General features: G+C 38.8%; 1 protein-coding gene across 1 annotated transcript in view; it reads right to left on the bottom strand.

Moving 5' to 3' along the window:
* Positions 1-2,137: 2,137 nt before the first annotated feature.
* MIB1 (MIB E3 ubiquitin protein ligase 1) overlaps positions 2,138-23,798 on the bottom strand; it is a 153,462-nt gene continuing 131,801 nt past the window's right edge. Inside the window, exons 16-21 of the mRNA XM_062201449.1 lie at positions 21,911-22,092; positions 18,938-19,130; positions 16,509-16,587; positions 10,760-10,873; positions 8,701-8,801; positions 2,138-6,187 (exon numbers count right to left, since the gene is read on the bottom strand). Coding sequence (XP_062057433.1) covers positions 6,047-6,187; positions 8,701-8,801; positions 10,760-10,873; positions 16,509-16,587; positions 18,938-19,130; positions 21,911-22,092 — 810 coding nt within the window. The 3' untranslated portion in view covers positions 2,138-6,046. The remainder of the gene's footprint in view (positions 6,188-8,700; positions 8,802-10,759; positions 10,874-16,508; positions 16,588-18,937; positions 19,131-21,910; positions 22,093-23,798) is intronic.

Genomic DNA, 23,798 nt, shown 5'->3' with positions numbered 1-23,798 from the left:
TTCACAGAAAAAGTTGAGTCTTCCTGACTGGTTGATTTACTATCAAATCTATCCCATTCAGACTTTTGGTAATTTCACAATACATCTTAATCTTCAAAGAGTGTGAGGTGTTAAAATACAAAAACCTTCTTTGGCCCTTTGGATAGAGGGACCTAAATGTAAACAACTGCCAGGACAGCCTTCTGGATGGGAATATTTAGGTCTGACATTGAGTTGGAGATAGATGTCCTTGTTTCTCAAAGACACAGTAATTTCCTTTCCAACACAAACAGATTTTTTGATGTGCTACAATTTGTTCTCAAATGCCTTAAGAATCAAAACCCAAGTATACTACTATAAAGAACAGTTTTCAAAAGATCAGAGAAAAGCATCGTATGATATAATACTTTCGATTTTATTAATGGTACAGGTTTGCATTTATTTTTAAAAACTTAGCTCCTACTAAACATTTTTTAACAAAAACTATTAAGAATCATTTGCCATATAGAAACTATATTCACAAATAAGACTTTAAATTTAATACAACATTGAAAGCTAAAAAACTGGGAAAAATGCAAAGGAAAACACTGCTAAGGGTCCAATTATTAACTGCTCTCTTCCACTGAATACAATGCATTTAGAATAACACAAGCATACTGAACTAAGAGAAAAACAATTTTCCACATTTAGTCTACAAGACCAGCATTAAGAATAACATGCAATTCATGGTTTCCTTTAAAAATATTTTTTTTTAAAAAACGGAATGAGCTGAATAGAAGTCTTTTATTTTTCCTTTGAGGGGAAGACAATCTGTGTTTCCCAAACAGATCCTTTCATTCTAAAATAGCAAACTGTAAGCTCCATCTTCTCTTCCCAGATGCTACTTATAGATGACTCTGCATAATGGCTTAACATAGAATTACTTTTCTGGTAACAGTGTCATGGCCATAAATAATCAATTCTTTAAAATGAGTATCAAGTGCAAATCTAGGAGATTTCCTTTAAAGAATTACCCAAACCCAGTACACACGCAGTTTCACTCTTACACAGCTGAGCAATATGACTTATGAAAGTGTACATCGTTATAACACACGTGCACTACTGACCGCCTTCTGTGAAGTTTTAATAGTGTTGCCAAGTTAATAATTCTTTCAAGGCACTGAAGAATTAAGTGGATGGAATTTCTAAAATATAATTAACAATTGCTTGAACTGTTAAAAAGCCCTGAGTCAGAACTTTCAATAGCTTCCTGAAATTATATATCTCAGACAAAATGGCACATATTTGTTTATTTTATAAAAAAATTACAAGACCATTTTGCTTTTTGGAGGAAAGAAGTTGTGTTTATGAAACAAAACCTAGTAGACTATACAGGGAAAGTAAAATATTCACCAATATTATCTTCCTCAGGCATTTAGTACATGTCAATTTAACTTGTAGTTATGGATTTAGGCACCAAATTAATATGACAAGTCACTTCTCTTGTACCTACTGCTTAAATTCTCAACAAAACAAAATTCTCAATTTCAATCTCTGGATCCAATCTCCTCTTTACTCACAAATAAGAATAAGTACTGGAAAAAGTAACACTCTGACCAAGAAGGAGGTAGAAAATGCCAATGTAGCAACTTACAATTTTAATTCATCAGCTCCATGGTCTAGTTCCTATTTTTTATACTGTAGTTTTACCCACTACTGACCAGCTGTCAGTAAACTGAGGCTCAATCTGAAAGACTTCCCCCTCACTAGAGTAAAGCAATGTACACATGAGACAGCATTAAACAGTTTCCTCAAATTTAATGTTTTAAAGAAGTACAACTGTAATTATTAATACTGCTATAGGTTTATATATATGTTAAAGTTCCAAGGATATATATGATTATCAAGTAATATCAGTAAGCATTCCTATCATAATATTTCAGTAAGTGAAATTAGTTTGCTTTTTTGAAAGAAAGACATTTTGAAACTTTTATAAGGAGACTTAAGACAATTGACATTTTCAACAGCAAGGCACACTTACTTTGTGAAAATCTATTGCCATCCCAATTTAGTACAAATTCAAAGCTAACCTAATTCCGGTACTTAAAATGTGTTTTTCCCCTCTGGCTCAAAGTGAAATAACTAACCTCTCCAACTAAGGACATTTAAAACCTATTCAGTTATCATTATGAGCAGAGGGTAAGAAATGCTGTCTTTCCCCCAAATTTTAGGAACCTGCTGTTTGCCATGACTTTGGATCTTGCAAACATAAACAAACTGCTAAGTGATTTGGCTGTTTCTTGATTTACATTTAGCTCAAATTCTATCCTACTGAGGATAATGGGGGAGTGTAGTTATAAATGGGTATGGAGTTTCAGTTTCACAAGATAAAGTTCTGGAGATGCTTCACACCATATAAATGTACTTACCACTACCAAACTAGACACTTAGGAATAGTTCAGATGGTAACTTTTATATGACTTTACCACAACAAAATAATGCAAAACAACCCATATTTCAAAATGCAATTTTTTACACAAAGTATTACTATAAAACATCTTAGACATCCTAAGAGGATAAGTGCTTTTCCTTTTTGGATTAAAAAAAAAAAAGCAAGCTATAATAAAGTCTATAAATTACAGAGCAACTGTCATTTAAACTACAAACTGATAGGTTGAAAGACCCTTTTTATTATGTGGTTTAAATTTACCCTCTCCACTGATGCTCAGAAGAAATCCACATGATCCTCTTCTATCTCCATATTCAAACACTGACTTTTCTCCTTCTTACTTGTCGGAACAATCCCACTGTCCTGACCCAACCTTTCCCTATCCCTAATTCTCTTAGTCCATAAATTTGAATAATTCCTAGTCCAAAAAGAGTCCATAATTCAGAACAAAGAACAACAACTCAGCAATACACTGCTGGATAGCATGTTTCTACCACAGAAAATCAACTAGCAAGCTTGGAAATCTGAACTGGACAAATCTTAAGCAGCATGCAGTTCAATACATGAAAATCTTACAGACTAAAATCATCAAAAATATAAATTTAAGAAAGTGATTTCCAACATTATCTACTAATTTTATGCCTCAGTAGCTAGTCAACCTGCAATATTTAAAATTACAAATATCTTAAGCATAATCAGCCAGCTAAACTACACGTCTAATATAATATTCCTACACTAATACAAAATTATCTTCTCTTGAAAAACCTTCTTGCTCCCAACAAAATTAACTATATATATATATGTATGTATATATATAAAATGAGCAATAAGAATGTCAAATTATGTGAGCAAACATAATTGGAATAGCACCATCTGGTAAGTTGTGTGTGTGTGTTTTGAGTAATAAAACTGACATTCTTAGAATATAAGGGAGAAAACATGGTAGGGTGAGGGGGTACAGAAAAGGAATCCAAATTCGACTCATTGACAATGACAACTCTTCAGAAACATTGGGAAGAAATCCTATTAGTACCTTCGGAGCTTTCCTTCTGACTATACAATATCCCAAATACGCAACCACCGCCCAATAGATCCTGAGTGTGCTGAGATGCTGGCCATTTTCAGCGCTGTACACCTAGCTCCTGAAGCCCAATGAATACTTTTTTGAAAGAAGGTTGGTTGGTTGCATTTATTTGTTTATTTATTTAATAATTTCAGGAAAAGTAAAGATCTTTTTGAGGCACGGGATAAAGCGATTTAGTTAATGAGGAGAAAACACACCTGTCAAAGTACTGACAAGATATAGAATAAGAGGTAGCAATTTCAGAGAGTTGGAGGAAAACCACTTTAATGAGGTCTTGATCTTATTCTCTCATTGCTTCTTGGACTTTTAGCTAAGATCAGATATAATCAAATTCTCTCTCATAAGCCCTAATAAACTTAAAATAATTTTAGGTGCTTGAAAACATGAATAGATAAACATTTCCTATTCATAAAATACATTTGAAAATGATAAAAAATAGAAAATCCACAATTACTTAGCACTAAAGTGATAGTGACTTTATGACTTCTATAGTATAAAGTTATTACATTTTCCATACAGAGAAAATGTTTAAACTAGTCTAGAAGATGATATTACCTTTTAGGAACATAAGTTCTAACACTACAGCTCAGAAGAATTTGAAAATGGCCTACTCTGATAAGCTGTGGGCCTCACAGTTCACTGATTGGCCAAAGATCTGCATCAGTCAGCCAGGTGCCCTCCATACCAGCCAATGTCCTGAAAAGCAGATGGGGTGGCCAATGGCATGGGAAAAAAAGGAAAATCTTGACACCTTTTTTTTTTCAAATCTGCAAGAAGATAGTGGGTTTGTCTCTTTATGTGAATAACATTACTCATATGTTCTATCTTTTTATAAGTTCAAAATACAGTTTTTAAAAAGCCTCAGTGGCCCCTTATTAGATAACGGAGTCAAAAAGTAGTTTCAAATCCGAAATTTCTGAAGAGGTTACTGTTCTAAATGATGATAACAATTACTCAGCTAAACATAGATAGGAAGCCGAGACCACAAAACCAGCTGGCCAAGCTCACCACTGCTTTCACCAGGACTGGGAAGACAGCAGTAGTTCAACAGCCAGAAAGACAGAGCTATGAATGCCAGACACTTTGTACTTTTAACTGAGTTGTTGTAGAAAAGCTGAAATTGCTAGCCAGGGGGAAAGCCACAAAAAATATACGAAATAAGTGCACATGGGAAATAAGCTAATGAACAATATACACTAGACACTATTGTAAACAGCGGATATTTTTATAATCTAGCAGCAAGGAATCCAAAAACATTTATGTGTACAGTTACCCCAGATACGATAAGATAATTCATTCAGAAAAGAAAAAAAAAAAAAAGATGAGATGCTACAGAGTCAAACTGTGTAAAATAAAAAATCCACAGATAATCAGACATATTTTTTGCAGATACCCTGGCACTCTTTCTAAATAAGTATTTATTATTAGTTTGTCTACTATGTCTTGGATATTGTTGGCAGTATAATGTCTTCATCTGCAGGTATAGTCAGACTTCCTATCTGAGAAAGAATGGAAATAAGGCTTTTTGACAAAGGTAAAATCTGTAACACTGTCAGAATTAATAGATACAGATACAGATAGATTGCTGTCTCTGGACAATATATCACCAAGCTAATCAGAATCTCAGAGGCCCAAACAGGGCAACATCATCTTATTGGTCAGTCAAGGCCAGATAAGCAATCACGGGGAAAACTGGACTACACTTTTCACAGGTGTTTTTTTTTAAAAGGCTGGCTGAAGCAAACAGTATCTAAATTAATATGAGAAATGCAACTAATAATGGACAGTTAACAAGTACTCTTTTATTTTTTCTCCTTCAATTCTCCACTATGATTGCTTATTTTTCCTTTTAACATGTCTAATAGTCATTTTGAAACTAGTAATTTAATTCAAGTTAAACTATTTTCCTTTTAAATCTACAAAATAAACCAAATACAAAGTCATTATTTTCTTATTATTCTATGCTTCCATTTACTCTAAGAATTCAGAAACAAACATTTGGATATTTTCCTATTATATTAAAAAAAGAATTTCCCTTCAACATCCCTTTAACTATCTGGAACTTGTCCCACAATTTTAGCACTTCACATATTTTACATAATAATTTGACTTGCCCCTTTCATTTCATGAATGACTTTTTAGAGTTATCTGTATCAATTCACTGAGTAAAATCATGATATACTAATAGCTGACTGATCACAAGGAATTATGTCTTTTGAGGTCTTAACAAATTTATAAACTATAAGAGAAAATACAATAAAAAACACCCCAGGATATCCTTAAAGGATTTTCCCCTTAGAAGTCAAAAGCAAATTACCTATGAATTACATGGATTAGATGTTTCAAATTTAAAAGGAAAACAAAAGCAAAAACAAAAAAAACCCCACACCCTTTCAAAATACTGCTTTGTAGTTTTGTTCATATATTTGCAGTCTAATTACACTCTAGTAAAGAAACTATGATACCAGAAATTAATTCATTACAACTTCCAACTAGCTTACTGAGATCTCATGACCAGATACTTCTTAGTTAACAAAACACGCTGTGTTTCTCAGTTAGTATAAAAGAATCCTTCGTTCAATAGCCTTGCGACATATGGGACATTCACTCATGCGGTCTCCACAGAGCTGGCATGTTCCATGGCCACAGAGGAAAATCATATTCTTCAGACGATCCAAACACACAGGGCACATTGTCTGTAATGTGAGGTAACAAATAAAAAATAAAAATAATGTAAAAAATGCTAAGACATTTTATATTCCAAAAGTATAACATGTGGCAATTCTGTAACATCAATTTTCTTTTGTTCTAGTCAATCTCTTGTTGCTTTTTTAAAAAACAATTTAAAATATCATCTTTGTTAAGAAAACAGTCCTATTCAGCCTGAATCAGATTCCCCAACAGTCCCTGACAGCTCTTGCATGAAAAGAACACAATGTATTGGACACATCTGGGCAGCCAGAGCAGGGCAGAGATGTAGCTAAGAACTCTTGCCAGGCACTACGCTAAGGCTATACAATCTCAGTCTTATTGTCACTCCCACTTTAGAAATGAGGAGACTGAGGCTTAGTAGAATTTACAGCTTTCCTCAAGGCATGATGTAAAATGAACTTGGGTCACAAGTTCCCAGAGTTCTTGCTCTTTAAAGAGCCAAACCACCTTTTCAGTGTCTTTAGGCATTTGACCTAGCAGTTAAGCCACCAGTTAGGATACCCATCCATGGCCATTCAGCACCAGGCTTAAGCAGCACATGGGAGCTGGTTCTCTTTCTGTCTCATCCTCTCTGTCTCACAGGTAACTAACTAAATAAATAAATGCTTTGTTTCTTTCCATTAAATTTTTGAGTGGTCCATTTAATTCTCATTTCCAATTTTTTATTTTTGACTGGTAGAGTGGACAGTGAGAAAGAGAGAGAGAGAGAAAGAAAAGTCTTCCTTTTTCCATTGGTTCACCCTCTAATGGCCGCTGCGGCTGGCGCGCTGTGGCTGGCGCACCGCGATAATCCGAAGCCAGGAGCCAGGTGCTTCTGCTGGTCTCCCATGCGAGTGCAGGGCCCAAGGACCTGGGCCATCCTCCACTGCACTCCTGGGCCACAGCAGAGAGCTGGACTGGAAGAGGGGCAACTGGGACAGAATCTGGCACCCCGACCAGGACTAGAACCCGGTGTGCTGGCGCCGCAGGTGGAGGATTAGCCTATTGAGCCACGGCGCCGGCCTAATTCTCATTTCCAAAAGTAAACATATCTGTGCAGTCTGTGTCAAGATGTTTTCTTTATAATCTTGAAGAAAGAGGTCCCTATAAGATATCCCATTATTCTTCAGAAAATGTAGTATTTTTTCCCCATTTTATTTGAAAGACCAAGAGACAGGGAAATATATCTGTCATCTGTTGATTCACTCCCCAAATGCCTGCAAGACACAGGGCTGAACCAAGCTGAAGTTAGGAGCGTAGAACTCAATCCAGGTCTACTTGGGTGACAGGAAACCATGCACTTGAGGCATCACCTGCTGTCTCCCATGGTGCTCATTAGCAGAAAGCTGTAATCAGAAGTGGAGCCAGGACTCTAACCAGGCACTCCAATATAGGATGTGGGCATTTCAAGCAGTGTTTTAACCTCTGTGCTAAAATCCCACCCCCGAAAAGGAGTTTTATTACAACTACTTAGAAACTGTAATGATTACATATGGGTTAATGATTATTTAAGGAAGGATAAGCTTCTCTAGACTGCTAAACTTTGGATAAAATTAGAGCAGAATTACTCTTTTAAGATCTATAACAGGGCTCACTAAATTTTGTTATTTAAGAACAATTTTAATTCACAATTAGGAGCTAAAATGTTTATCACAGATGTGTTTCAAAAATCAGCTTTATCTTTCTACCTGTCTTATAGGACAAGGACAGAGATAATCAGAATAATCACAGCTTCAGAATATTAAAATCCTCCCAGGCTTCTCTTCCACTCCTCACTGATAACCACTCTTCTGAATTTATTTTTATCTTTCTGTTATTCTTTTTTTATAGGGTGTGTATGTACAAATACACTTTTCCTTTTTAATAGATCATATTTCTATGGAAATATGCATGATCATATAAAGTTTAGTAGAAGTTCACAAATCGATCAAACTCTTGTAATTGGTAGTACTCGGACCAGGAAGTGGAGCAACAGTACTACAGAAACTTCCCTCTGCCCCTTCCCAGACTTCCCCAGCCAAGAAAACCATTACCCTTGACTTTTAACATCTGTGTGATTTCTCACAGGTTTTTATTTCTCAATTATATCCTATTTAGTTTCATGAGACAACAAAAAATTTTTCTCCTAAGTGCTTTTGCTAATTTAGATTTGTTAGAAATGTACAACTTAACAACTGCTACATATTCTGCCTAACACTTGATACTGACAACTCTCTAACATTTCTTCAGTCCAGTAGGTGTGAAAAATCACCTAATTATGGACTTAATTTTTCATTTCCTGAACATTAATACATGTGGAGCATTTTTTATATAATTAGTTATTTGTACTTTTGTTTTGGACAAAACTATCATTAAACTGTCTACTCAGATATTACTCCAAAAATTCAAATAACACAGGGATACAAAAATATAAACCATGCCACAACAGAAAACACTAGTTTGGTTTTTTTTAACACTAGTTTTATACAAAAATATTAACTGCCATCCCGAAAACTGTTTAACATGAAGAAATTACTACCTGCTCCTTGATGTCCTGTAATTGCTGCTGCAACTTCTGCACATCTGCATTGACGTTGGTATTGTCCTTGTCCTTCTGTAACACTGGAATATTCCCACTTGCTGGAACAGAAATAACAACTTTCCAGTTATCATTGTTTTGACATAATATTTCTAAAACTATTACTGTTTTGTTTACTAAAAGCGTTAAGCCTAAAATTTTTTCACACTTGAACAGATAAACAGTAACATTCATGTTATATTCTTTCATTTATAACCTCCCAAAAGAAAACAGGTTTGCACATTAATTCTACTTATACAAGTGTTTAACTCAGCCCAACAACAATCCACACACAAACTTCTGGGTTTCCTTTACCAAGTTCACAAATATGTTTTATCCTTTTTATTTTTTCCTGTTCCCCTATCATATGAACCAACACAGGGTTTTGGTAAATTCTGGCAACAATAATTATCTTTAAAAGTTTCTGAAGATTATTTTTATGAGGACACACAAAAACATAGCTTCGTTTCTTTAGGAACTAAATGTTACTGATCCGAGATGAGGAACTCAAGAAAGGCCATGATCAGTAAGTAGTCTGCCAACACACAGGGAAACCTTCGATTTTCCTTTTCCTGCTGCCAGATTGTTGGTCTTTCATTCCAGTCAATCTGTCCCTGGGATTTTTCTTCTGGTCTTCTTGTGATAAAAACAAAAGCCTTGGGTAAAACTTACTACAATGAAGACGTCCTCATGGTGCAATGAGTTAAGTCACCACCTGCATCCCATATCGGGGAGTAGGCTGAGTCCCAGCTATTCCACTTCCAATCCAGCTTCTTACTGTGCCTGGGAAGGCAGCAGAAGGTGCCTCATCTACTGGTACCCCTGGCACCTAGATGGGAGACTTCAGTGGAGTTCCTGGCTCCTGGCTTTTGCCTGGCCCAGACCTGGCTGTTGCAGCCATTTGGGGAGTGAACCAGTAGACAGAAGATTTCCCTTTTCTCTCCCTCTTTCTCTTGTTACTTTGTCTTTCAAAGAAAAAAAGAAATTTAAAAAAAAAGTGGCCACAATGTTGTTCTTCCTCATCTGTTCACAAAACACTTCACAGAACAAAGAAATTAAAATAAACCATCCAGGGGCCAGTACTGTGGCATACTAGGTTAAGCGTCTCCCTGCAGAGCCAGCATTCCATATGGGCTCAACTGAGTCACAACTGCCTCACTTCTGATCCAGCTCCCTGCTAATGGCCTGGGAAAGCAGTGGAAGGTGGCTCAAGCGCTTGGGCTCCTGCACCCACGTGTGAGACCTGGAAGAAGCTCCTGGCTCCTGGCTTCAGCCTGGCCTGCTCCAGCTAATGGGGACATTGGGGAGTGAATCAATGGATGGAACATCTCTCTCTCTCTCTCTGTCTCTCCCTCTCTAACTCTTTCAAATAAACATGTAAATCTTAAAAAAATAAATAAATAAATAAAGAGCTAATTTTCTTTCAGCAAGAATACAACACTATTCTTTATACCATGTATAGATTTTTCTCAAAAGACCAATGGTTAAGGGCAGGCGTTTGGCACAGAAGCTAACACACTCCCATGTCTGAGTGCCTGGGTTGGATTCCTAGCTCCACTTTCGATTCCAGCTTCCTGCTAATGCATACCTTGGGAGACCGCAGGTGATGGCTCAAGCAATTGAGTCCTACCACCCATATGAAGACACAGACTGAGCTCTGGACTCTTGGCTTTAGCCTGGCCCAGGGCTGGCTGTTGCCAGCATATGGGAGGTGAACCAGAAGATGGAAGACCTTGTCTGGTTCTGTCTCTTTCTTTCTCTCTCTGCCTTTCAAATAAAGAAAATTAAACATTTTTTAAAGCACTAGGGTTTAAAGTTGTACATTCATACCAATAAACCAGAGAAATATAATTTCAGGATTTTTAAAATTTAACAAAGACACCAGAAAACTATACCTACTCCTTTGATCCAACTCATATGTCTTATGTTTTACAAGGCAATAGTACAATATAAATAAGAGATGTCTGTGCACATCCTAATAAGAAAGCAAACTAGAAAATGCTTCAGAAAGTCCACTCACAGATGTCATCATTAGCATCTTCCGCACTCTTCCCTCCACAGCACATGATGAAAGGCACTCTTCGCTCCACTACTGCGCGGCACTGCACACACTTTTTCATCAGGCTAGCACAGTCTGGAAAACAGAACCACAGAAAACTCTGCTAATTTCTAGGACTTAAACGTCACTCTGAAAGAAATCTTAAATGAGCTTTATCAGTACACAATTCAATCTCCTTAAAATGTTATCAACACCCCCCCCCCAAAAAAAAAAAAAGAAGATGTAAATGAAAGATCTCTGCGAGTGAGATCCCAGTGGAAAGAATGGGGCCATCAAAGAAGGAGGTAACTTTCTCTGAAGGGAGGAGAGAACTTCCACTTTGATTTAAGACCCTGTATGAATAAGATCGAAGTTGGTGAACTCAAAAGGCTTCCATAGCCTTGGCAACTCATGACAAGAGCCTAGGGAGATTACTGACGCCATAAACAAGAGTGTCAAATTGTTAAGTCAACAACAGGAGTCACTGTGTACTTACTCCTCATGTGGGATCTGTCCTTAATGTGTTGTCCAATGTGAGCTAATGCTATAACTAGTACTGAAACAGTATTTTACACTTGTGTTTCCGTGTGGGTGCAAACTGTTGAAATCTTTACTTAATATATACTAATTTGATCTTCTGTATATAAAGATAATTGAAAATGAATCTTGATATGAATGGAATGGGAGAGGGAGTGGGAGATGGGAGGGGTGTGAGTGGGAGGGAAGTTATGGGGGGAAAAGCCATTGTAATCCATAAACTGTACTTTGGAAATTTATATTTACTAAATAAAAGTTAAAAAAAATGTTATCAACCTAATAAACAGTTACTCTCCATTGATAGCTTCTAGAATAAAGGTCCTGTCATAATGAAAACAATGATACTTTTTTTTTTTTTTTTTAATTTTTGACAGGCAGAGTGGACAGTGAGAGAGAGACAGAGAGAAAGGTCTTCCTTTTGCCGTTGGTTCACCCTCCAATGGCCGCCGCGGTAGCGCGCTGCGGCCGGCACACCGCGCTGTTCCGATGGCAGGAGCCAGGTGCTTATCCTGGTCTCCCATGGGGTGCAGAGCCCAAACACTTGGACCATCCTCCACTGCTCTCCCTGGCCACAGCAGAGAGCTGGCCTGGAAGAGGGGCAACCGGGACAGGATCGGTGCCCCGACCGGGACTAGAACCCGGTGTGCCAGCGCCGCAAGGCGGAGGATTAGCCTGTTGAGCCACGGCGCCGGCCTGATACTTTTTTTTTTTTGACAGGCAGAGTGGATAGTGAGAGAGAGAGACAGAGAAAAAGGTCTTCCTTTTTGCCGTTGGTTCACCCTCCAATGGCCACTGTGGCCGGCGCATCGTGCTGATCCGAAGCCAGGAGCCAGGTGCTTCTCCTGGTCTCCCATGCGGGTGCAGGGGCCCAAGGACTTGGGCCATCCTCCACTGCCTTCCCAGGCCATAGCAGAGAGCTGGTCTGGAAGAGGGGCAACCAGGATAGAATCCAGTGCCCCAACCGGGACTAGAACCCGGTGTGCCGGCGCCGCAAGGCGAAGGATTAGCCTGTTAAGCCACGGTGCCGGCCCAACAATGATACTTTCTAATACAATTGAATAAATTGTGAATTGATTTTTTTTAATGGAAGATGCCCGGAATTTCATTTGCTTACTTTTTTTTTTAATTTATCTATTTGAAAGTCAGAGTTATACAGAAAGAGAGGAGAGGCAGAGAGGCAGAGAGGCAGAGAGAGAGAGAGAGAGAGAGAGAGAGAGAGAGAGAGAGAGAGGGGTCTTCATCCACTGGTTCATTCCCCAATTGGCCACAATTGCTGTAGCTGCAGCAATCCGAAGCCAGAAGCCAGGAGCTTCCCCCGGGTCTCCCATGTGAGTTCAGGGCCCCAAGGACTTGGGCCATCTTCTACTGCTTTCCCAGGCCATAGCAGAGAGCTGGATCGGAAGTGGAGCAGCCGGGACTCGAAATGGTGCCCATATGGAATGCCAGCACTGCAGGAGGCAGCTTCATTTGCTACACCACAGCACCAAACCCATGAATTGATTTTTTTTTAATTTTTTTATTTTTTTTGACAGGCAGAGTTAGACAGTGAGAGAGAGAGAGAGACAGAGAGAAAGGTCTTCCTTCCGTTGGTTCACCCCACAAATGGCTGCTACGGCCAGTGTGTTGCGCCGATCCGAAGCCAGGAGCCAGGTGCTTCTTCCTGGTCTCCCATGCGGGTGCAGGGTCCAAGCACTTGGGCCATCCTCCACTACCTTCCCCAGGCCACAGCAGAGAGCTGGACTGGAAGAGGAGCAACTGGGTCAGAATCTGGCACCCCAACCGGGACTAGAACCCGGGGTGCCAGCGCTGCAGGCGGAGGATTAGCCTAGTGAGCCGTGGCGCCGGCCGCCCATGAATTGATTTTTAAAAATAAGTAGCACAGTAAGTTTTTTAAGATCTTATAGCTTGAGAATAATAAATACCCTCAACAAATTTAACTGATACTAGAATTACAAGTTTGCCTACGTTATCTTCTAATAATAGTTTCTACTGCAAATGGCTTATTTCTAAACTTCCTTAAAAATGCTGGAAAATTCTCTTCTTTATTTTATCAAACTCAGGAAATGTAACAGGTAAATTATCTAGTGTTTTTTTTTTTTAATGTAGCATTCAGGAAAATAAAAAAATGTTCATAAAGACTTTGTAATAGTTAAATTGGAAAAGCGATACTCTCTCTCTCTCTCTCTCTCTATATATATATATATATATATATTTTTTTTTTTTTTTTTTTTTTTTTTTGGACAGGCAGAGTGGACAGTGAGAGAGAGAGAGACAGACAGAAAGGTCTTCCTTTTTGCCGTTGGTTCACCCTCCAATGGCCGCCGCGGCGGCGCACTGAGACCAGCGCACCGCGCTGATCCAAAGCCAGGAGCCAGGTGCTTCTCCTGGTCTCCCATGGGGTGCAGGGCCCAAGCACTTGGGCCATCCTCCACTGCACTCTCCCTGACCACAGCAGAGAGCTGGCCTGGAAGAGGGGCAACCGGGACGGAATCCAGCGCCCCGACCGGGACTAGAACCCGGTGTGCCGGCGCCGCAAGGCGGAGGATTAGCCTGTTGAGCCACGGCGCCGGCCGATAAGCTATATTTTTAGTAGAATGCTTTACCATTCCAAGAAGAAATATCTATATACAACTGTATGTTTTGAGCTGTTATTATCATCTTACATCTAAACTTTGAATTATACACTCACACAGAGTAATTCAACATAATCTTTCTCATAAGCATTTTTTCTGACAGTATGCTCTACATCTCTATTTATGTAATGTCTTTCGCTTTGTTGTTCACTTCAAAAACAGGAAAAATAACAAAATCCACAGTAAGCTATCCAGGGATAACTTATGTCAAAACACTAAACTTTAACAAAGCACCAAACCACTGATACTACAGTCTTGGATGGAAAATCATTACAAAGGCTGATCTCATACCAAAGCCTAAACATAAATGAGTCTGAAACCTGCTCATGCAAAATGCACTAGATAAGAGACAATGCTAGTAGAAATTTGGTCTGGGATTTGTCGTCATCTTCTTTTTTTTTTTTTTTTTTTTTAAGATTCATTTACCTATTTGAAAGACAGAATTATAGAGAGGCAGAGAGAGAAGTCTTCCATCCGCTGGTTCACTCCCCAGACGGCCGCAATGGCTGGACAAGCCAGGAGCCAGGAGCAGCTTCTGGGTCTCCCACGTGGGTGCAGGGGCCCAAGGTCGTGGGCCATCTTCCACTGCTTTCCCAGGCCATGGCAGAGAGCTGGATCAGAAGTGGTGCAGCCGGGCCTCGAACCGGTGCCCATATGGGATGCCGGCACTGCAGGCGATGGCTTTACCAGCTATATGCCACAGTGCCATGGGATTTGTCTTCAATTTAAGGCTGACTTTTCTCTTACGTTTAAAGAACTGATTTAATTATCTCAACATACAACCACAACTATTTAAAATATTTATTTACTATTTATTTAAAAGGTAGAGTGACAGAGAGAAGGGAGGGAGAGAGAGAGAGAGAGAAAGATAGAGAGGGATCTTCTATCTGCTTTCAACAGCCGGCTTCCCATGTGGGAGGTTGGGACTCAAGTACTTGGGTGATCCTCCACAGCCTCCCAGGTGCATCAGCAGGTAGCTGATATAACCACAACTTTATAAAATTTTTTAACTATTAAAACTTCATATTGGGGCCGGCACTGTGGCATACTGGGAAAATGGGCATCCCATATGGGTGCTGGTTCATATCTGGGCTGCTGCTCTTCCAGCTCCACCTTCCTGCTTATGTGCCTGGGAAAGCAGTGGAAAATGGCCCAAGTGCTTGGGCTCCTGCACCTGTGTGGGAGACCCAGAAGAAGCTCCTGGCTTAGGATTCGCCCAGCTCCAGCCGTTGAGGCCATTTGGGGAGTGAACCAGCGGATGGAAGACCTTTCCCTGTTTCTCCCTTTCTCTTCCTGTAACTTTGCCTTTCAAATAAATAAATACAATTTAAAAAAAAAAAAAAATTCAGTGTTGAGCCGGCACTGTGGCGTAGTATGTTAGGTTAAGCCTCTACCTGAAGTGCTGGCATCCTATGTGGGCACTAGTTCGAGTCCCAGTTGCTCCACTTCCAATCCAGCTCCCTGTTAATGACCTGGGAAAGCAGCAGAGGATGGTCCAAGTGCTTGGACCCCTGCACCCACATGGGAGACCTGGATGAAGCTCCTGGCTCCTGGCTTTGGTCTATCCTAGCAATGCCAGGATAGTGAACCAGAGGATGGAAGACCTCTCTGTCTCTCCCTCTATCTGTAACTCTCAAATAAATAAATATAAATCTTCCTCCTCCCCCGCCCATGCTGTAACTCTGCCTTTTTTTTTTTGACAAGCTGAGTTAGACAGTGAGTGAGAGAGAGAGAGAGAGAGAGAGAGAGAGAGAAAGGTCTTCCTTCCGTTGGTTCACCCCACAAATGGCTGCTACAGCTGGCATGTTGCACCAATCCAAAGCCAGGAGCCAGGTGCTTCCTCCTGGTCTCCCATGCGGGTGCAGGGCCCAAGCACTTGGGCCATCCTCCACTGCCTTCCCGGGCCACAGCAGAATTGGGCTGGAAGAAGAGCAACCAGGACAGAATCCGGCGCCCATATGGGACTAGAACCAGGGGTACTGGTGCCACAGGTGGAGGATTAGCCAAGCGAGCCACAGTGCAGGGCTGTAACTCTGCCTTTCAAAATATATAAAATAAATTTTTAAAAAAAGAAAGAAAGAAAATATTTCCATAAGCTCTCTTGACATAAAGGTTAAGGAAGGCCAAAAATTATAGCCCCACATGGCTGCTGTGAGCTCTTCAGGAGTGAGGAAAGTGTACAAAAGCAATATTAATGTGAAGACAAATGCAGGTATGCCAATCTTGTATGTAAAAGAAAAAAAAGCCTCAATATTAATTTGTGGAAATAAATTTCTATAATGTGTGAAGATAATTCACTTTGTGCTAATACAAAAGAAATAAAAATCCAAGCTGGTAGAACATTGTATATTCCATCCTCATGAGTGCTCAGAAGCTCAGAGAGAAATGGCTGACAACTAGCTATAGAGATAAAAAATGGAAGCTCCTAGAGGACTATCCAATTTCTGTTCCTTAATTACCCAAAAAACAAAAACAACAACAACAACAACTTCAAACATACTAATTCTGTTTCGCTTTTTGTTTTTGTAACAACACTGAGGAAATCTGTAGAGGCTACTCACTTTCACAAGCACACATGTGTCCACAAGGTTGGAAAAGCACAGCTGCTTTCTTGTCAGAGCACACCACACATTCTTCGATCTGCAGAAAGAGGTCACAGCACAGTGAGTATACACAGAGAGATCCAACAAACCAGACTTCCTCTCTAAGGACACCCTCTAGGCACTGAGCTTTAACTCACACATCTCTGTCCTCCCCTCTTTTCTGGCTCTCCACATTCACATCATTATATATTCTTGTTTAACAGGCACTAGTTCCACATTCATCTCCTGTCCTAAAGAATCATACAGAAAAAAGCCATTTCCCCTGAGGCCAGCAAGACTGGGATAGACTCCAATATTCTCTCCCTGCCCTCTATCAAAAACTACTTTTGAGAGGGAATGAAAAGGGCAATAGACAAATAAAGAAACATAAAAATAAATGAGAAGATAATTTTCTAATCTGAATAAAAATCGAGTTGAGTTGCTAAACTATAAGAAGGATTTCACTGTTGACCCACACTCAAGAAATCCTTCCTAAAAGCTATTTTCTAAGATGTAGCCAATCCCATTCTGGCTGAGGCCCACACCTTTAAGCTATTCCTTCTCCCTGTGGCTAGAGCCCTAAGTCTTCCACAATCTATTCTTAATTGCCCTCAGTTTGATCTCTTCTTCATTTCTCCTTCAACCGAGTTCTGAGCATGTAACTGTTCAAACTTGGCTTTGGCTTCCTTTACCCCACCCCTCCACCACTGGCTTCTCATCCAACTGCCACCTCTTCTTCTCCTTTCTAACACATGGTCACATTTAGCTATCTCCAGTGTCATTCAATATTCCTGTTCAAAAATGATAACCACCACTCACTTAAACATTACCCTAACAACCAAACATTGCCTGCTTTCTCTTCATCAACTTTCTCAACTCTGCAGTCAGAGTGGTTGCAGTAAAATATGATTGGTTGTGACCCACAGACTCCTGGATTCAAAATCTCCCTCTAACACTAACACAGTACCTAAAAATACTGAGTCACAACCTTCTTTGTTTGTCTGTTTTCTTCTTTCTAAATATGAACCATAAATAACACTCCTTCTTCACAGGGGAATAAACAGTAAATCATAGGGGCCAGTGACATGGTGCAGTGGTTGAAGCCACCTGTGATGCCAGTATCCTGTATTAGAGTGCCAGTTTGAGTCCCAGCTACTCTGCTTCTGATCTAGCTCCCTGCTCATGCACCTGGGAAAACAGCAGAGATGGCCCAAGTACTTGAGTTCCTGCTGCCCACGTGGAAGATGTGGGTGGAGTTGCTGGCTGCTGTCTTCTTGCTGTCCCAACCCCTGCTGTTGTGGCCATTTGGGGAGTGAATCAGTGGATACAAAAATCTCCTATCACTGTCTTCCAGACAAACTTTTTTTAAAAAAAAAAAAAATGCAAATCATATGTGTAAAAGTGTCTAATTCAATGTGTAACATATAATCAGTGCCCAATACATAATTCTCTTCTCTATACAATTGTGCTGATTTTCAAAATAATTTCAAGGTATTTATGTTTGTGCATCTGAATTGTTATTAAAGAGTTTAAAATAATATAGCCATGATCATCTAATAACACTTACTTACCTTACGCCACCTTTCCCTGTTACTAAAAACAAAACAAAACAAAAACCCTCTGTAACCGTAACTTTTCCCAAATGAAAGCACACTGTTAAAGTATGGGCTTGTACATATAGTCAGCATGGCCTCCATGCTTCTCGTGTAGCGTTTAGAGAATGGCCATTTCCTACTTTCTTTGTTATCACTCTCTTTAAACTTATTTTTGATAGCTCAAAAGCAATAGTTTATGCTAACTCCATTTCTCCAATTGATAAGCAACCCATTATTATCCTTCCCTCCAAACACTCGAATTTGTTTTTCTTCTGTGAAGATGTTCATTATCCTTTGACCACTTGGGGTCACTATTTCTTCATAGTCAAAGGCTCTGCAAGCCCCTGACAGATGTTAGGTGGATATGTTCATTGTTGTACTTTCTACAGGATTGAAAATTTCACAGTACACAACACAAAGTAGAATTAAATATATCTCTAAGTTACAGGGTGCTCTAAAAACAAAACACTAAATACTTTTTATTTTTAACCCCTACAGCTTAGACATAAATGACACACATAGGGGCTAAACAAAATTTCAGAGAATAAAACCAGTACAGTTAAAATCATATAATAATGAATTTGGCAAAATAACACACTAAGACAAGACTGTGAGTCAGCATTAAATTCAGAAATTCTAAATTGATTTCCTGATAAATGTATACATACATTTATATATATATTTATAAAATTTATAGATATCTGTGTCTAAATCATTGGATGAACAAGACATAAGAAAATCACATAATCTTATTTATCATTAACTATAGTGTCAAAGGACAAAATGATAAAATATTTTATTAAAATATATTACCTTTGTCCTGGATTGAACTTGTTCTTTACAGATGAGGCATTTTTTGACTCGTGGAGAACATAAAGAACAGGTTGCAATATGCCCACATGGGCCAAAAAGAGTATCTCTCTTCATATCTGAACATACCATACATTCTTCTAAGGTTTCAGAATCATTACTAATCATAGAAGGACTCCGAGAACCCACTTGACCGCTAATAAGAGAAAATATTCCAAATCAAACCAATCAGAATATTTTTATTACAAATTCATTTATCAGCTGGACAAAGTCTCACCCAATGGAAGGGCAAATATTCTAATAAAGAAACCAAGACACTAGTAAAAAATAATATAGACAAAATTTAACTTGTTCTATCTGTATAGACCCAGCAGCAGGTGACCTAGAAATAGAAGAAAAGTTCTAAGTAGCAACCAGGCTATTTATCCTAAGTAAACAAAGAATGAAGCATCAGAGTCTGTAACAAATAGGATTCTTTGGAAAATGTCACATCAGGACTTTTTTTTTTAACGATTTATTTATTTACTTGAGAGGCATAGTTACAGAGAGAGGGAGAGACAGACAGAAAGGTCTTCCATCCACTGGTTCATTCGCTAAATGGCCACAACAGACAGAGCTGGGCCCATCTGAAGCCAGGAGCCAGGAGTTTCTTCTGGGTCTCCCACGAGAGTGCTGTGGCCCAAGCATTTGGGCCATCTTTTACTACTTTCCCAAGCCATCAGCAGGGAGCTGGACTGGAAGTGGAGCAGCTGGGACTTGACCTGGCACCCATATGGGATGCCAGCACTGCAGGCGGGTGCTTAACCTACTACATACACCACAGTGCCAGCCCCATCAGGTCTTTTCTGATCTCCGTTTACATGGGTCCATAACAAAATTCTATTACAGAATGACAGAATGCCATCTATATATAGATACATGAGCAGCAAGCATTATGCCACAGTGGGTTAAGCCATGATTTGCAATACCCACATCTTCTATTAGAATGCCAGTTCAGGTCCCGACTACTCTGATTCTGATCCAGTCTTCTGCTAATATGTCTGGGAAGCAGCAGATGATGGTTCAAGTACTTAAATCCTTGGCATCCAAGTGGGAGACCGGGAGTGGAGTTTCAAAGTACTGGCTTTGGCCCAACTGTTGTGGCCATTTGGGAGTAAACAAGCACATGGAAGATCTTTCTCTTCTCTGTCACACCACTTTTCAAATAAATAAATCTTAATAATTATCTATATCAAGATAAAGATATAGAGATATAAGACACAGAAAAACATTTGTATGAGCAATTACTGCTACAGAAAAGGGCACCATTTCTACCAATCTTTAGAGACTCACGAACACACATACATACACACACACAAAGTTCTTAGACTCCATTGTTAAAGGTTATTACTGTAGTAATCATAGTGCCTAAAATCTATGTATTTATACATGCATTCTGTCTTTTTTGTAATTTTGAAAAGATTATTTATTTAGAAGTCAGAATTAGAGAGAGATATGGGAAGACACACAAACAGACGTCTTCCATCCACTGGTTCACTCTCCAAGTGGCTGCAATAGCCAGGGCTGAGCCAAGCTGAAGCCAAGAGGCAGGAATTTCTTCCAGGTCTGCCACATGAGTGCAGGGGCCCAAGTGCTTGGGCCATCTTCTGCTGCTTCCCAAGGCACATTAGCAAGGAGCTGGATTGGAAATGGAGCAGCCAGGACTCAAGCTGCCACCTATATGGGATGCCAGCATCACAGGTGGCAGACTAACCCAATAACACCACAAGGCCAGCACCCTAATAGGATTTTATGTTCCTTAAGGATATACTTAAGGAAATCTATATACATCATTATATTAATTTTGCTTACAACACAACTGTCTATATAGTTTCTAAAGAGCTGCCATTTTATCCCTACACATAAATTGTAAAAGAGGCAAGCAAACATAAAAGTCAAGAGACAGTTACCAAAATATTCAGTGACAAGAACCAGGCAGAAGTACAGTAATAGTTGCACAATATTGTTTGGATGAAAGTTAATAAAATATATATCTTTTTCTATGACTATAAAATCTTCTAAGTAAATTAATTATATCATAAATAATACATAAAATCTTTGACATATTTTACTTTCAGAAAAAATAGACAAAGCTAAAATGATCATCTTCAGAGAAAACTCCACCAGAAGTTGACTCACTCATTGTTCATTTTCTCAATCCTTCACTGAAACTTATCGAGTGTCTGTCATGTGCTGGAGTGCAGGGTGCCAGAATCACAACAGCATTTGTGTGAGGTATATGCTGTTCATGGTTAGTAAACTTTCTCTCTTAGGAACAGTCTATTAACATTTAAACATATACAATAATAACCACAGCAATTCTATCAGTAAGATTTTCCTACTAATAAATTCCTCTAAGACATAGGAATACAACTAGAATAGATTGGATTAGAAAATAATATGGGGAACACAACTGAAATAAGAAGACAGCGTGCACATAAGAAAATTTTCAAGGGAAAACTGGTCAACATAAAGATAAGGAAGAACAGGGGCTGGCGCTGTGGCACAGCGGGTTAATGCCCTGGCCTGAAGCGCCGGCATCCCATATGGGCACAAGTTCGAGTCCTGGCTGCTCCACTTCTGATCCAGCTCTCTGCTATGGCCTGGGAAAGCAGCAGAAGATGGCCCAAGTTCTTGGGCCCCTGCACCCGCATGGGAGACCTGGAGGAAGCTCCTGGTTCCTGGCTTCAGATTGGCGCAGCTCCGGCCGTTGCAGCCAACTGGGGAGTGAACCAGCAGATGGAAGACCTCTCTCTCTCTCTCTTTCTCTCTCTGCGTCTCCTCTCTGTTTAACTCTGACTTTCAAATAAATAAATAAATCTTTAAAAAAAAAAAGAACAAAAGAAGACATTTTCAAGTAGGCAAGTCCTCCATTATGAATCCACATGATATCTTACATATAGAAAATTAAGGTTTTTGATTAAAAAAAATACAAACCTGACTTTTTCCTTATGACACTTTGCCAGTGCTTTGCAAAGACTTGGATCAGGACAGAGATCAAGGGGGGACTGACCCTTCTTATTTCGAATACTGAGATCAGCGCCATTGGCTGCCAAGAAACAGGCAATAGATGCTGCACTCTTCTTCTCTGCGCCTTGAGTACCAAGTCCCATTATTAACTGAAATCAAATGAAAAAGTTATGATTTTCCCTTTAGGAATCTGCAATCAATTCTTACCACCGTGTGTGTGTGTCCATGTGGCAGACATTAATGAGTTTCAGTTATAATAACAATTCTCCCTTACAGTAACAACACCCCTAATTTTTTAGTCATTCAATATAAGAACTGACCCATTCTCAAGTTCTAGGGGTTGATCAAAGGTGACTCAAACAAGTCAGATACCTACCTTACTTATGTAACTAGTTCAGGAATGAACATATAACCCAAGGTCAATTAAGGACAATAAAATTCAAGAGTAGAATTCCTAATAGAGATATTTTAAAAACAACTTTTTCTCCATTTAGCCCTGGATTAGCTAGTAATCAACTTGAAACAATAAGGGGAGAAACAACTGAGGAAAAAGCCAATACCTGTGAAATGAACCAAGAAATAGAGAATAGGACAAATTAGGTTCCGATAATATCATCTGACCTAATGGCTCAAACAGTAGTCACAATAACTGCTAATATCTGTTGAGCACTTATAATGGGCCAAGTATTTTTTAAGCACTTTCACTCTATGTATATCAATCTATGGAGATAAATATCCTTTTTTTTTTTTTTTTTTTTGCCATTTTAAAATGAGAAAAAGGGAAGAATACAGGGGTCAAGAGAATTTACCTGTAGTCATAAAATAAGGCAGTATTCTCAAACATTTTGGTCTCAGAAACTCTTTACACTAGAAAAATGATTCTAAAATTCAAGAGAAAATGTGAAGGACTTAGAACAAATAATTTGAAAATAAAAGAAGATTGGAGGATTTATATAACCTCATTCCAGCATTTATTATAAAGCTACAGTAATCAAGACAATGCTGCTGGCATCACATAGTTACAAACACAGAACAGAATAAAATAAAAGATCCAGAAAAAGACCTTTACATATACAGTTAACTGATTCTGGATAAAGGCACTCCAAGTAACTCAGTGAAAGACTCTCTTTAACACATGGTTGTGGAACAACTGGATATCCACAAACAAGAAAATGAACTTTGATACCTATGTCATAAAATCAACTGAAAATGAATCACAGACTTAACTATAAGAGCTAAAACTTTATGAACTTCAAATATAAACTGTAAGGAAAAAACCTTATAGACAACCTTGAGTCTGGCAAGGATCTCTGAGATAGGACACAAAAAACCACAAAAGCTCAAAGAAAAAAACTAATACATTAGCCTTCATCAAAATTAAGAACTTCTGTTATTCCAAAAACACTGTTGAAATAATGAAAAGACAAGCCACAGGCTGGGAGAAAAACATGTGTATCACATAGCTGATAAAGAATTTGTATTCAGATTATAGAAACAATTCTCCAAGCTCAGTAAGAAAACAAACAGCTCAACAAAATAATGAACAAAAGATCTGAGCAGATACTTTATCATATATATGTAACGAAAGGAAAGCAAATGAAAAGATGCTCAATATTAATAGTTAACTAGAGAAATGCAAATTCAAACCCCAAGAAAAATACCACTACATACCTATTTGAATGGGTGAATTAAAAAAAAAAAAGACTGAACAAGTTTTGTAAGAATGTGGAGCAATATCATTAAGTATTGGCTAGTATTTAGTTCATTGACTAAATTTCTAAGTATGTAGCTCTGATAAAATATTTTATCTGATATAGATTGTATTAACAGAATAAGGTCCTGGATTAAAAGATAC

The sequence above is a fragment of the Lepus europaeus genome, chromosome 9, assembly GCF_033115175.1.
Source record: "Lepus europaeus isolate LE1 chromosome 9, mLepTim1.pri, whole genome shotgun sequence".
Classification (NCBI taxonomy): domain Eukaryota; kingdom Metazoa; phylum Chordata; class Mammalia; order Lagomorpha; family Leporidae; genus Lepus; species Lepus europaeus.
Note: the sequence above shows the minus strand (reverse complement) of the source record. Positions and strands in the feature narration are given on the sequence as shown.